The 15093-nt window shown below is 42.5% G+C and overlaps 1 protein-coding gene across 1 annotated transcript in view; it reads left to right on the top strand.

The window, feature by feature from the left end:
• Positions 1 to 15093, top strand: part of tgfbr3 (transforming growth factor, beta receptor III) — a 77603-nt gene that overhangs the window by 37853 nt on the left and 24657 nt on the right. The window contains exons 4-5 of the mRNA XM_063890531.1: positions 345 to 482; positions 12604 to 12787. Coding sequence (XP_063746601.1) covers positions 345 to 482; positions 12604 to 12787 — 322 coding nt within the window. The remainder of the gene's footprint in view (positions 1 to 344; positions 483 to 12603; positions 12788 to 15093) is intronic.

The raw sequence follows: 15093 nt of genomic DNA, 5'->3' as shown, positions 1-15093 counted from the left end.
ATCCCGCTGAGGCTACATATCAGAGTGCCTTTTAGGGAGAACACAGCACGGCGCCTTGTCGAGTTTATCACCAAACTGAGTATAAACAACCACAAAGCCCGATAAAGAAGAACAATCTACAGCATTACAGCAGTGTGATTACACCAGGATAGGAACGGGGTTGCCTCATAATTCTGGTTATCTCAATGAACCAAAGCTTTGACATCTGCATAGTGTAGCTGTGTGAAATACGATCAAGTGATGAATTGTAAATGTTCGCTGTTGATGCCCTCCTCTTCCTCGGTATATGACACTTGTTCCCCAGTGTCTTTATCTGACTCTTATCCCTTTTTTTTCCTGTCCAGGTTGAGCTGCATCTGAAGCCCATCCAGTCTCTGCAGCGCCACCAAAAGCCACTGGTCTTCGTGCTCAACTCCCCCCAACCGCTGATATGGAAGATCAAGATGGAGAACCTGGCCCTGGGCATTAAACGTACCTTTCATGTGAGTGCAGCACTAAAAGCCTTTAAATCCTACTTCCTAAAAACTGTGTTTTCATTTCCTCACAGGCTAAACCGTACTCCCATTTCAGTAGACTTCATCTCTGGCGAAAACAATTTAAGGGATGTAAATTTGCAGAGAATGCCCTTTCACACGGCAAAAGGAGTCTTATGGGCATGCATTTGCAGTCATTGAGGCGAGGCACTGATCTCTATGTACACATAGATAATGTGTTATTAGTGCATACTTATTGAGCTCCAGCTGTGCCCTCTCCTCAGAACACTGTGCTTTAAGATCTTGACTAATATTAAATTCTGTATCTTATCAAAAAGCGTATTGTGAGAGTTGCTTTTATACTGCTGAACTCCTTCCTTACTCACATCCTGGTTTTGAAAATATATTTATCTGAAAAGTTGTGATGTGCTTTGTCAGCTATTTTCACACCCCATAACCATGGGGCCGTGTCCCCCACGCCTCCCTCCCTCCCGCCTGTTAACAATCCTGTTGATAGCTTGGCACCTCTCCAAATCAGACAGGGCGTATCCGTACACCACGAAAACCCTAACAACGGGGAATGTGTGGTAGCAAACACTAAACCAGTAACATTTGCTGAATAAGGAGCTGATCGCTCACCCGGGGCAATTTGCTGAAATCTGGAATTCTATCGCTAATTTCCTTGTTAATAATACACTGGGGAGGCTGAAGCCGATCCAGATGTGCGACATCGACAGGACACTCAATCATGTTATCATCATTATAGGGAGAATATTGACACATTTCCTCTACTCAGCTCAACTAGCTGTATTTAGGTTTACATAAGCAAAAGTTTTCAAATAACCTCTGGCTTTTTTTTTAGATAAAGTGAAGCTAAATAAAGCGTCCATAGCATGACCGTCGACATCCTGTACCAACCTGCCATTTCTAAATTACCAAGCTACTGTTAATAATAACAGCAAGTTTTTAAATGAATTTGTCCTAAAAATAAATAAATGGCAACACAAAAAGCTAGACCGGACAATATGTTGGTTGCAGATGAAAGGATCCAAGAAAGTCTTGGAAAGAGTTTGGGTTTTAAGGCTATTCAATGCAACATCACTACAGTAATAAGCTAAACGTGTGTGTGTGTGTGTGTGTGTGTGTGTGTGTGTGTGTGTGTGTGTGTGTGTGTGTGTGTGTGTGTGTGTGTGTGTGTGTGTGTGTGTGTGTGTGTGTGTGTGTGTGTGTGTGTGTGTGTGTGTGTGTGTGTGTGTGTGTAGCTAATGCATAACATGTGAATTTAACTTCATTTGTAGGAACTTTAAAAAGTGGCTGTCTCGCCCCAGAGAACATACTGTATGTGGGAGGGAGAGAAGATGTTTTGGCGGAGGGATATCTCAATGTAGTTGGTGCTCAGTCCCCTGGAGAGCCAGACTTTTTTTTAGTGAAGGTACCAGGGGGCCTCGCTGGGAAACGTAATACAAAATGTAAAAATGGAATCCTTCATTGCCCATGTTTAAAGCCTGTGTATCTCATGAGAAAATCACAGCAAAATGAGACCCAGAAGCCTCAGCCTTGGCTTAACTTTACTATATTGCGAGGAAAACTTTTTCTTTTCTTTGCCTTTATATGCTCCGAAGGCTTTCCTGCATTTTTAGCTTCCCAGAAGTAATCATTTTCAATTGTATGTTAACACCACAGCATTCCCCAAGAATGCAGTATCAGGTACACGAATGATTCCCATATGTGCTCCAGTGTTTTCTTGCTTACCTCTCAGGTGCAAAATGTTCTGCCGTGAAAGCCGATGTGACACAGAGAAAAGAAATGTTAAATTGAAAAATCCTTGGATGATGCACAGGCTCATCTACACACACGCACACATTTATTATATAAGAGTCTGTGAGCAGGCAGCGTATTAATGTGCGCCTTCTAGACCATATGGGACTTTTGAGGCTTATCTGACTTCAAGCTGATGTATAAGTGAACCATTGAGAGTGTTTAATGTACATAAAAAAAGGGTGCAGTCAAAGGCTAGGGTACAGCCTTTCATTCATCTTACATCCAAACAAAAATGTTTAAAGAGCATTTCTTTGATAAATTCAGATAATCTGTTCTTGTAGTTTTGTTTTGCAGGATCATTACTTAATAAAAAAAACAACATGAAAGGGTCAGAGTGCCGGGTTCTCCTTCTAATGGTTATTTCCTGCTGTAATGAAAATAAATGCTCTCGTGTCAAGGGAAATAGTTGCATTTCACGCAGATGGATGTGCATCTGGCCTGCCTGAATTTCCCTTAAGCTGTGATAATGTGGGGCCAGTGAGATGGATGTTTGTGCAGAGAGCAGCAGGTCAGCATCATAGTAACGGTCTCCCCTTGTCAGTGGTGGCAGACACAGAACAGCTGACAGCCTTCATTACGGCTTACAGTCCAGGCAGAGCTGTTGCTGTGTGCCTAATGATGTTGGACACCAGTGCTTTTTCAGAGACATGTTTTTAAATCTCTTATAAAAATGGGCTACTTTTAATGTACTTTTTTAATGATAAGATACATCCTGTAATAGAGGGATGTGTATATTCATTTTAAGTTACAGTAGCGAACATACTTAGCTATTTCTCTGACTAAAGCAACAATATGTTTTCTTAAGCAAAACTGGAGTATTAGCTTCCTTTGATGGACAGCATGACACTTCTGTCTCGTGATGATAAAGGGAATCAGAGTGAAGAAGGAGGCCCCTGCAGTCAGACAAAGCTGAGCTATTGGCTTTGACTGGCTCCGGGGGCCCCCACTGAATTTGGTGTTAAGTATATTGTGTTGGAGTGACAGCACTGAGCCTTGTGGCAGTGCTAGCTGTCGGTATCTGACTGCACATGGCTGTGAGCCAGAGTAGTCCCCGGTCTTAGGTTCTCTTCACAGTGACACCTCCTTAACATGCCACACGACTCAGATACCTGAGACAGACACCGTCCCACTGTAGGAACAATGTTTTGACTCCTTTCATCAGACTTGGGTGTTTCTATTGAGCAGCTAACATTAGCATTAGCTCTGATAGCAGTCCGAATCAACTATACACCTCGGATCTTCTTGTTGTTATCCTATTTTTTTATGTCATCTGTAACACTGCAATCTAAAGTTGATCAGTTATTAGTTAATGGTGTTACAATAAGGCAAGTAAACACACGTTTTTTTTATAAACTTAGTTTGAATAAATAAATGTCTCAGAAACTTTAAAATATAGCGTGATTGTGTAGTATTTTTAGCTCAGCAGTTTCCCACACAACCCTCACCAATCCCAGTTGCAAGAAGACTCAAAATGAAATTCAATAAAACAAACATTTATTACCTTCCATCCATCCATCTTCTCCCGCTTTTCCGTCAGGGTCTCGGAGGTAACAGCTCCAGCAGAGAGCCCCAAACTTCTCTTTCCCTGGTCACATCAGCCAGCTCTGACTGGGGGATTCCAAGACGCTCCCAGGCTAGCGAAGAGATATAATCCCTCCACCTGGTCCTAGGTCTACCCCTCGGTCTCTTCCCAGCTGAACGTGCCTGGAACACCTCCCTAGGGAGGCGCCCAGGTGGCATCCTCACTAGGTGCCCGAACCACCTCAACTGGCTCCTTTCAACGCGAAGGAGCAGTGGTTCTACTCCGAGTCCCTCCCGGATGACTGCACTGCTCACCTTATCCCTAAGGGAGATACCAGCCACCCTGCGGAGAAATCCCATTTCGGCCGCTTGTATCCGCGATCTCGTTCTTTCGGTCATGACCCATCCTTCATGACCATAGGTGAGGATAGGAACAAAGATGGCCCGGTAGACAAGAGATTTGCCTTCTGGCTCAGCTCTCTTTTCATCACAACGGTGCGGTAAAGCGACTGCAGTACCGCTCCCGCTGCTCCGATTCTCCGGCCCTTCTCACGCTCCATTGTTCCCTCACTCGAGAACAAGACCCCGAGATACTTGAACTCCTTCACTTGGGGTAAGGTTTCATTCCCTACCTGGAGTGGTAGGGACATTTATTACAATTATAGCAATTACAAAGATAAATACAAAAATACTAAATAGGGGGAATAAATTAATATAAGACTAGTAGTCCACCTCAATATACAGCGTCTAATCAATTACAAAATATGAAATACATTCATATAATTGGTCTTAATGACAGGGAGGCACTGATACCAGGTATAGCAACATTTCACTTTGGGGAGGGGTTTGAGGAACAGTCAATTTAATTAAGAACTTGTATCAGTCCATAAAATTACATATGTTCCCTGACCACAAAGGTCTCGGTGTTAGTGGCCAGTTCCCAGACTTTCTGATCGCTGCCTCCCAGGTGGAGAAGTTGCTGTGGTCGGATGGTAACAGAGTAAAAAGGAACTGGCTTTGAGCTTAACACTTCAGAACAGAAACCCACTTCCAGACCTCCCTCACATTTCCTGGGAATAATTGCACTCTGATTCGGGCCTGCCAGTCCTTGTTTCCTGGTCCAAGCGCTCTGGGCTCCGCAGACATAGATGGGCCGCTGGAAAAAGCTACAAAGACGCCGAGCACGCTGTTGCTTTTGGCCTCTGGACCCTGCCGCCTTTAAAAAATGCAAGAATCCAGATTTTGGTTGTAAAACATGTTCTCAGCAGAAATTCTTGTCAATCAGCAGCAGGCAGAGATCATCACAGGTCTAAAATGCCATGAAGTATGAGCAAGAGGAAGAGGAAGATTGAGGACCACCTCACCAACAAGGACCCACGGCGGGTGTGGCAGGGTGTACAGCACATCACCAACTACAAGACCACCAACCGAAGGACTACCGACGGAGACGCCTCGCTGTCAGAGGAACTTAATTGTTTCTTTGCTCGCTACGAGGTGAAAGCAGCGGAGACAGACATGACACCTCTACCAGCCTACAACAGCCACATCCTCACTGTGCAGGAGCATGATGTGAGGCATGTGCTCAGAGCGGTGAACCCAAGGAAAGCTGCTGGAACCTGATGGTGTGACAGGAAGGGTGCTGAAGGAATGTGCAGACCAGCTCTCCGAGGTCTTCACAAAGATCTTCAACCTGTCCCTGTCTCGATCCATCACCCCACCTTGCCTGAAGTCTGCCATAATCATTCCACTGCTGAAAAAGACTGTCATCAGTGGCCCCAAAGACTTACCGTCCAGTCACACTTACACCAGTCATTATGAAGTGTTTTGAGAGGCTGGTCCTGCAGTACATCAAAGCCAGCCTCCCACCCACCTTAGACCCATACCAGTTTGCCTACAGAGCAAATAGGTCTACAGAGGATGCCATCGCCACTGCCCTTCACACTGCACTGACCCACCTTGAACACCAGGGGAGCTATGTGAGGATGCTCTTCATAGACTTTACCTCTGCCGTTAACACCGTCAACCCGGGCAAACTGGTCACTACACTTACTGACTTAGGTCTTCCCCAATCCATCTGTCAGTGGGTTAAGGACTTTTGGACAAAACGCCCCCAGACTGTTAGACTAGGCCCCCACCTGTCCTCCACCCTTACACTCAGTACCGGCACCCCCCAGGGCTGTGTGTTGAGCCCCCTTCTCTACGCCTTTTATACCCATGACTGTGCCCCCACCCATCCCACCAATGCCATCATCAAGTTTGCAGACGACACAACTGTGGTTGGACTTATCTCAGGAGGAGACGAGACAGCCTACAGGGATGAAATCCAACACTGCCAAACACTGATGATGGAATTCCACTCTTAATTTCACCTGCACCTTATGTATATATTCCAACTGCACTACTGTACATAGGGCCATGGCAAGTCGGAATGTGCAATATCCTGAAGCGCAATATCTCGCTGCCAATGATAGAAGTTATTGTGCCGTATCGTTAGTGTGGCCATTTGTTTTGTATATTTTGTTTTGTTTTCATATATTTTGCACGATTCGTGTTTGTTGTGTGTGAGTGCATCGTCAAGATTGCTACTCAATTTCGTTGTACTTGTGTGCAAGGACAATAAAGGAATCTAATCAATGAAATCATGCCAGATTTATTTTACCAAGGGACACTAGGGCTCGACGTGAGACACATGTGCAGAGTGATGCATGTTGACTTCTTGGCAGGGTGTGTATATTTCTTTTTGATGAGAGGAGGAGGGCTGTGTTGCATGTGCTTGAAAAGCTGGATCAAATGTTTCGGGAGTCTGGATGGAACAACTCTGTAAAGTTGTGCTGTTGGCTTGTGTTGCCTATTGTTTGTTTGCCAAGATTTGCCTGCGCTGCGTTCACTGGGATAAGCTCTTTCGCTCTCACACACGAGCACTACTCTCCTCAGTGTAATATTTTATGGAAACCATGGGTAGCCGCTATGGGTTTTTATTTGTAGACAGAGATGGCAGAGTAAGTCTCCCAAGTGGCGCTGAGACATATGGTTTTGTTTTCCCCACAAATGAGCCTGCCAGATAACAAGAACATGCATGAGCGGCGTGATTATCTCCCGTACCTCATCGAGAGTTCAAGCGTTTATCACATTAATATCACCAGAGAGTTATTGCATGCTCATACTCTTTATCAACCCTTTCCTCCCCCCTCCTCTGTTTGCAACACCTCTTCACGTCTAAACATTTGTGATTTCCCAGGCTGGGTGTTGCTCAGTGGAAGATTACAGCTCTGTGGTAATTGATTTCAAACATTTGGTATGCGTTCTCATTTTTACTGCCCATATGGCTGTAATATGTTGGTGCTTACAGGCAGAAAGGGTACTGTTGAATGTTTTGGGCCATATAGGGCAGTGGTTTTCACATTTTTTTGGCCAAGGCACACCAAAGACCAAACCCAAATCTCAAGGCACACCTATAATCATATCCGGGCAAAATACCCTATACAACACATAGTATCACTGTTATCACTCTGTTTTAAAAAAACGTTTTTATTTACTAATGCCAAACACAATTTCACAGACAATTATATTATCTCATTAATCCTTTATTAACAAAATAATTTAGGAATCCATTTCATAACCTTTTGCACAGTTAAATACACTAGGCCTAATTGTTTAAAAATCCCAAGGCACACCAGGATATAGGGTACTGGCAGAGGTGCTTATAGATAATGAAGATTAATGAGAGCCTTCTGACAATTTAAAAGAGATTACAATAGTACTTTAAACAGATTGAATTACGCTATATTCCATATAAGTGGAGAAAACAGTCACCATTTGAGTTGTTGGAGTTACATGCCTGCCTGCAAATACCATTTACAAGCACAAGTACATGAGTTTCTACCATTACCAACATGAAAGCGTCTCAGTCCCCTGGTATGTAACTGACTTTCCTCTTCATTCTTTGTTTGCGCTCAACTGCCAAGTCTGAGGAATTCCTCTTCCGTCGAGGTTGGATCCAGTTTGCGTGTACTAAACACATTACAAGGCGTGCACAGCTAACACAATGTACCTGGCAGTAATAGCAATGTATTGCTTTATAATAGATCTATATTCTTATATAGAGAGATAATGCTTTAGTTGGCAGTGGGCTGAAGCTGGCAGCTCAGAAGAAATCTCTAATCTGCAACTCAGTACTTATATTTGTAAAATACGAGTGCTTTAGCAACACGGGAAACAGCTTTAGAGTATATTGATTGACAGCTTATGTAAACTGTTTATTTTAATCACTATTATATGATTCTATGTACATATACTACTTATTTGTATGTATTTATTCCACATATGCCAGCTTACTGAGGGCTCCAATTTCTTGTAATAGGGCGCAAAAGCTCAGAGCACATCACACACCCTCACATGTTGGTAGTCTTAGTGATCATAGGCTCAGACTAGGGTCAAACAGACCTTAAACGCTATGTGGAAGACAAGCTTATGCATTATTAGTTTGAGGAATATAGAATGATCAAGTAAAGTCAAGGTTAGTTTCGGTAAAAAAAAAAACAATCACACAAGCTCCTTAGATCTCCAATAAAAGCAGCAACACGTTAAGAAAAAGGGAGACATAGACATTATTTTGAGCACCTAAAGTTCCAAAATACAAATTCACTTCCCCCTGTTGGAGCTAAAATTGCCTTATATTATTTAATTGTTAATCATTTATTTATAATGAATATGTTATTATTGTTGTTGTTTTTGTTGTTGTTGTTGTTGTTGTTGTTGTTGTTACTATTATTATTAGTGTTAAGCGAGTTCAATTTGTTTCTATGCTTTTATTTTTAAGGCATGTTTGGGCACTGGGTGATTAGGGCACCTGGTGTAATGGTGTATATATTGGAGACAGGTGGTGGTGGGAGCAGAGCACCAGAGGCACAATAGTTGTTTACCAGTTGGATTGATTCAAGCTAGCAGAAGGGCCATAGGAAAGGCTCTAGAACAGGAATTGGAAACTGTGTTCTTTGTTGATATTGGATAATACAAATAAATGCACAAACGATGACTTGCCTGGACTTGGGTCATATTAACCTGCGTAAGGTTCGCTATCTGGTTTCTCAGTGGCAGTTTACTTTTAAGTTAATTTTCTTTTATATATTCTATGATTGTGGCCGCTACACCCCCTATACGGGTAAATACATACAAATCAATTACCATGAACAATTCCATTTGCAAAAGACCAGTCTTCATTAATATAACATTCTTAAAACAAACAAATTTAAAATAGTTTTTTGATATATAGTTATAGAAAAAAGAACAGGGTCACTTAACATTGAATCCCAAAGCCTGGTCAGAATATTTGAATTATAAATGAAGTTTCTGCTGTGTATAAACAAAGCAGCATTATTTCAGTCTCACGAAGGGGGATGTTTGTTCCTCCACAATTTGTGTTAATTTTTGTTTATGTATCTGTTCTGTAGGCTAATGCGTGCATGTTTCTGCCAACTAAAGCAACCAAATCGCCCTAAAAGGTTGTCGAAACAGCTCTAAAGTACTTAAATTAGATTAGCTAACACTGCTTCTCCTCAAACCTCAGTGCAAACAAATGTACGTTCTGCTGGGAAACTACCAAACAGACACACAAAAATACTGTTGAACACAATCATAAATACTGGGTTTGCCCTGCAGGAAAATAGAGCCAAACTGTAAGTACTTTGGGTCTGTCAACATGCAACAGAGGAGACAGAGATAGGGGGAGAGATAAAGAGGGGAGGGTGAGTGGGTCCCTGACTTCCCTGTTTCAAATTCCTGAGGTTTTGGAAGGCCTGGAGCTTATTTGGCTTTCAGGCTTTCCCCCCTCTAATTCTTTGCGACTAATTGCAGTCGTATTTCTGCAATTAAACTGATAAACTCTGCTGAGCTTGGCAAGGTGAGCCATGAAGCTCCAGCCCCCCTCCTCAGTGGCTCCACCTCCTAGCCCGTCTCTCTTTTTTTTGTTTCTTATCGCCGTAGTAAACACACTAAAAATAAAAATCAACCTGAATTCTTCGACAGAGCTTTGTCTCCTCGGCCCGCAGGATTTACTGCCTCTGGTGACAATGCCAGGAGCACGGAGAGGAGCGTCCAGAGGTCAGACAGATGTTGTGAATGAGAGGATTTGAACAGTTACAGTGGGGCAAAAAAGTATTTAGTCAGCCACCAATTGTGCAAGTTCTCCCATTTAAAAAGATGAGAGAGGCCTGTAATTTTTATCATAGGTATACCTCAACTATGAGAGACAAAAAAAAATCCAGAAAATCACATTGTCTGATTTTTAATGAATTTATTTTCAAATGATTGTGGAAAATAAGTATTTGGTCAATAACAAAAGTTCATCTCAATACTTTGTTATATACCCTTTGTTGGCAATGACAGAGGTCAAACGTTTTCTGTAAGTCTTCACAAGGTTTCACACACTGTTGCTGGTATTTTGGCCCATTCCTCCATGCAGATCTCCTCTAAAGCAGTGATGTTTTGGGGCTGTCGCTGGGCAACACGGACTTTCAACTCCCTCCAAAGATTTTCTATGGGGTTGAGATCTGGAGACTGGCTAGGCCACTCCAGGACCTTGAAATGCTTCTTACGAAGCCACTCCTTCGTTGCCCTGGCGGTGTGTCTGGGATCATTGTCATGCTGAAAGACCCAGCCACGCTTCATCTTCAGTGCCCTTGCTGATGGAAGGAGGTTTTCACTCAAAATCTCACGATACATGGCCCCATTCATTCTTTCCTTTACACGGATCAGTCGTCCTGGTCCCTTTGCAGAAAAACAGCCCCAAAGCATGATGTTTCCACCCCCATGCTTCACAGTAGGTATGGTGTTCTTTGGATGCAACTCTGCATTCTTTCTCCTCCAAACACGACAACTTGAGTTTTTACCAAAAAGTTCTATTTTGGTTTCATCTGACCATATGACATTCTCCCAATCCTCTTCTGGATCATCCAAATGCCCTCTAGCAAACTTCAGACGGGCCTGGACATGTACTGGCTTAAGCAGGGGGACACGTCTGGAACTGCAGGATTTAAGTCCCTGGCGGCGTAGTGTGTTACTGATGGTAGCCTCTGTTACTTTGGTCCCAGCTCTCTGCAGGTCATTCACTAGGTCCCCCCGTGTGGTTCTGGGATATTTGCTCACCGTTCTTGTGATCATTTTGACCCCACGGGGTGAGATCTTGCGTGGAGCCCCAGATGGAGGGAGATTAGCAGTGGTCTTGTATGTCTTCCATTTTCTAATAATTGCTCCCACAGTTGATTTCTTCACACCAAGCTGCTTACCTATTGCAGATTCAGTTTTCCCAGCCTGGTGCAGGTCTACAATTTTGTCTCTGGTCTCCTTTGACAGCTCTTTGGTCTTGGCCATAGGGGAGTTTGGAGTATGACTGTTTGAGGTTGTGGACAGGTGTCTTTTATACTGATAATGAGTTCAAAAAGGTGCCATTAATACAGGTAATGAGTGGAGGACAGAGGAGCCTCTTAAAGAAGAAGTTACAGGTCTGTGAGAGCCAGAAATCTTGCTTGTTTGTAGGTGACCAAATACTTATTTTACCGAGGAATTTACCAATTAATTCATTAAAGATCCTACAATGTGATTTCCTGGATTTTTTTCTCATTTTGTCTCTCATAGTTGAAGTGTACCTATGATAAAAATTACAGGCCTCTCTCATCTTTTTAAATGGGAGAACTTTTGGTGGCTGACTAAATACTTTTTTGCCCCACTGTATGTCTGAAAAACCTGAACGCCCCCCAAGTGATAGTGTTCTATTATCACTAAAGCATGATTGCAATTTAGAAATAACTTCATAACATCATCACAGAGAAGAGGTCTTACGTGTTCCTGCTGGATTGGAAAGGGATTTCATGTTTTTATTTGGGCCTGCCAGCACTGTCTTCTCATGCATTCAGATAGGATATAGGAAGAAAGAAAAACAAGCATGGAAATAAAACGAGGAAGGTTGTCTAGACCGTGTGCTTGGACTCAGTTTGGTTGTCCGCTAGGTTTTAACAGCACATGTGAATGTTTATCTCTCTGAAATGAAGCATATGGGCCGAGCTCCATTAAGTGCTAAAGGGGTGGTCCCTACTCAAAATGGCCAGGCCAGTTTCCTTGCTCAACGGAAATCAGCACCTCCCTTATATTGTAAGAATTCTACCATACTCAGGTTGCTGCTTACTTTCATCACGGTATTACTAAGTGATATATCATATGCAGAAACTTTAGCCTCAAATGCTATGTTATGTATTCCCTGGTTTGAGTGTGTGCCCACTTACTGCCCTTCCTGTCAGTCAGTCTGTCAGTGTGGAGTGTTTTTGTTTTCTCTCTTATCCCCTTGTGGGCACTTTAAAACAGAACTACACATTTGTAATGACGCAGTACAAGGTGTAAACATTGGAAACCAGACAGTATATTGTGCCGAAGAACACGTGCAAAAATACGCAGACCATATTTGTAGAAGCTTTGAAATAAAGGAAAGGATGGAGCATGTAGGATGGGTTTCACCAATGTTTAGAGAGCAGGTTTAAGTTTGGAAAGGCTGAGCTCTTCTTTTTTTTCAGTCTGCCTGCAGGTTCATCTTCTTCTTATGTTTTTTATGAGCATATCCTTCTCAACTGGGATCTTTAAAACGTTAAAAAATTAATATGTGGTGGATTAATATTCTACTAAATGAACTCAAATAGATGCTGGACATCACCAAAGCTGAAAAGAAAACATATCATATCTCCTCTATTCTGGCATGTTCTGCCTTTGTCCTCTAACGCTCTTGTGTTTCCCTCTCTTCAAGGTATCTGAGGGCTCAGAGGTCCACTTCCAGCCTGGAAACTTCTCCCTTTCCTGCCATATCCAGAAGGAGGCGTTTTCCCATGGCAATGAGCATCTCCTGAACTGGGCCCAGAAGAAGTACAGAGCCGTCACCTCTTTCTCTGAGCTCAGGATGACTCAAGACATCTACATCAAAGTCGGAGAAGGTACTAGATTCCCCAAATTCCCAACATAGCTGTAGGCCTCAAGGCACGCCTCCCCATTCCATTTCAGCTCCCATAACTTTACTTAGCTTTGTGTTTGAACCCTGGCTAGAGGTTCACATGCACTACTCTGGGAAAAGAATTTCCTTCCCTCAACGGGCTACCTGTGCTACTTCTGAGCAGAGCTGCTTACAGACACATGCACTATTGCACCCCAGATAGATAAATACCCCGACAAATGATTTATTTTTCTAACAAATGTTTCAAGCATAATGATAAACAATTCCTAGTTTCAGTTTCTCTAATTAAGATGTTCTGCTTTTCTTATCTAAGTACATTTAATATCATTTGGTTCTGGACTGTTGCTCAGATAATGGCCTCCAATTGAGACACTAGCAAGGCAGATCTGGATATGTTTAATCATGCAATATTTAAGTCCTTGTTGGATGGTCTTCTTCTTGAATGCCTTTGTGGGAGCATTGCTCGATTATTTGCATGCTACTGCTACTAACTGTCCCCCACCACAAAGAATGAGACCCACATCAGGACTGTGGATCACATTGGCTACATTTCTTGTGCATGTACGTCTTTGGATTATGTCATGGATGGGTGTAATTATTCCCCAACTGTCCTTATTTATGGGAGTGGCCAGTCTTACGCCATTCAGATAAAGTTCTTGTAGTAGGCACTGTTTGTGTTAAACTATTTGGGACTGATTATTTTGAAATCACTCAAATTTGAAGGCCTGATTTGATACAAATAACACTGATAAGAACCTTATCCTTGGAAATGTCTTGGCAAATGTACAGTAAATACTTCCATAATTTAATAAAAAAAACAATCAAAGTACAAAACAGCCTGAAAGGGCATAAAAACATTGACCTGGAGGAAGAAGCAGAGGTAAGCATTTCACTTTCCTATTTCTGAAGGAGAACAGGGTGAGGAAGCACTCCGGGATTCAGGGGAAGCTGTGATTGATCTTCACACATGTTTGAGCTGTGGACTTTCAATCCTCATCTTCCACCAGCCATACAGTGAACAGACAGCACGTCCAACCTCCCAATGTATCAGCTCTCAGACAGGACATCTTGTTTTTAATGAGCATCCTTCACCACATGGAAATAAAACAAAACTCATGTCTGGAAATAAATAATGGCTCCACTACTGCCGGTTATAGGCTCTCTTTGAGTGTTGTTAGTTGCTGTAGAAAGCAGAGTGGTTGCTCAGCCTGCAAGCGTTTGGTTTATGTCATTAGGGGCTGTGGTTTTGGCAAAAGCTCAGAGTGCCATGATGTTTACTTGGAGCAAAGAGCTGTAGATTTCCACTCCTTCACATCGTTAGTAGTGTTTCATGAAGATGGACACATTCTCACTGTGCTTCCTAACCATTCCCGTACTCAAGGTCTCCCCTCAGCTCTTTCAAGTGCCACAAGGGTTCCGGAAAGGAAGGTGCCAGCTTTCAGTTTACACTTTGTCCAAGAAGTCTGTTTGCCAAATAAGGAAGCAGCTGTCTTGTGTTTTATCTGACTGCTGAGAAGGGTGTAACTTTTCATGACCCAAAAGTACTTTCTTAGCAGTTAACCAATTTTCAAACAGCAGTGAAAGTGGAGGGAAAACACCAGAACGTTTGATAAAATCTGTTTATGAATAACTTTGTCCTGTTATTGTACAGGAACTAGGGTTCAAAAAAACGTTGTTTAGTTTTCCCATGTAAAAACCAAAAGAGAAATGTCCCTGTTGATAAGAAGACATGTCATGCCAACCAGAGCACGCCCCACCCCATCCAGAGCCGGACTTGGAACATAGTTCAGGGCGGGAAAACGTCAGCCATGGCCAATCTCCACACATTCTAACAGACCTTGAATTCTGAAGTATTTTTCTTTTTACTGTTAATACCGTTCCAATATTTTTTTATCTTTAAACTGCTTCAGAAAACAACATAAAAAGGGTCTTCAGTTTTCTATATTTGATTGAGGGTTCATAGTAAAAGCTACATTTCGCTCAGTTTTTTTGTCTTACTGTACTTAAGTTGAAGCTCTAGTAGCTCTGACTAGGCTTCCTTGAGGTCCTTCCTCCTCAAATAAAAGAGTATTAAGGTCTTTGCCAAGGTAGTATTAAGGTCTCTACCAGAACCTTCAGGAATACGGAAAAACTACAGGCTGCTTTTTCATAAAATTTTGTGGCAGAGTGTAGCATTCGTGAAGGAATAACCCATTACTTTTTCAAGCAGAGCGGAATCCCAGTGCACTGTTTGAGGGATATATTCAACTTGTTTTGATTTACCCATTATATTTAGCATTTTCCACACTG

Source organism: Eleginops maclovinus, chromosome 9, assembly GCF_036324505.1.
Source record: "Eleginops maclovinus isolate JMC-PN-2008 ecotype Puerto Natales chromosome 9, JC_Emac_rtc_rv5, whole genome shotgun sequence".
Classification (NCBI taxonomy): domain Eukaryota; kingdom Metazoa; phylum Chordata; class Actinopteri; order Perciformes; family Eleginopidae; genus Eleginops; species Eleginops maclovinus.
The sequence above is the reverse complement of the archived record's forward strand: the minus strand, read 5'-3'. Positions and strand labels throughout refer to the sequence as shown.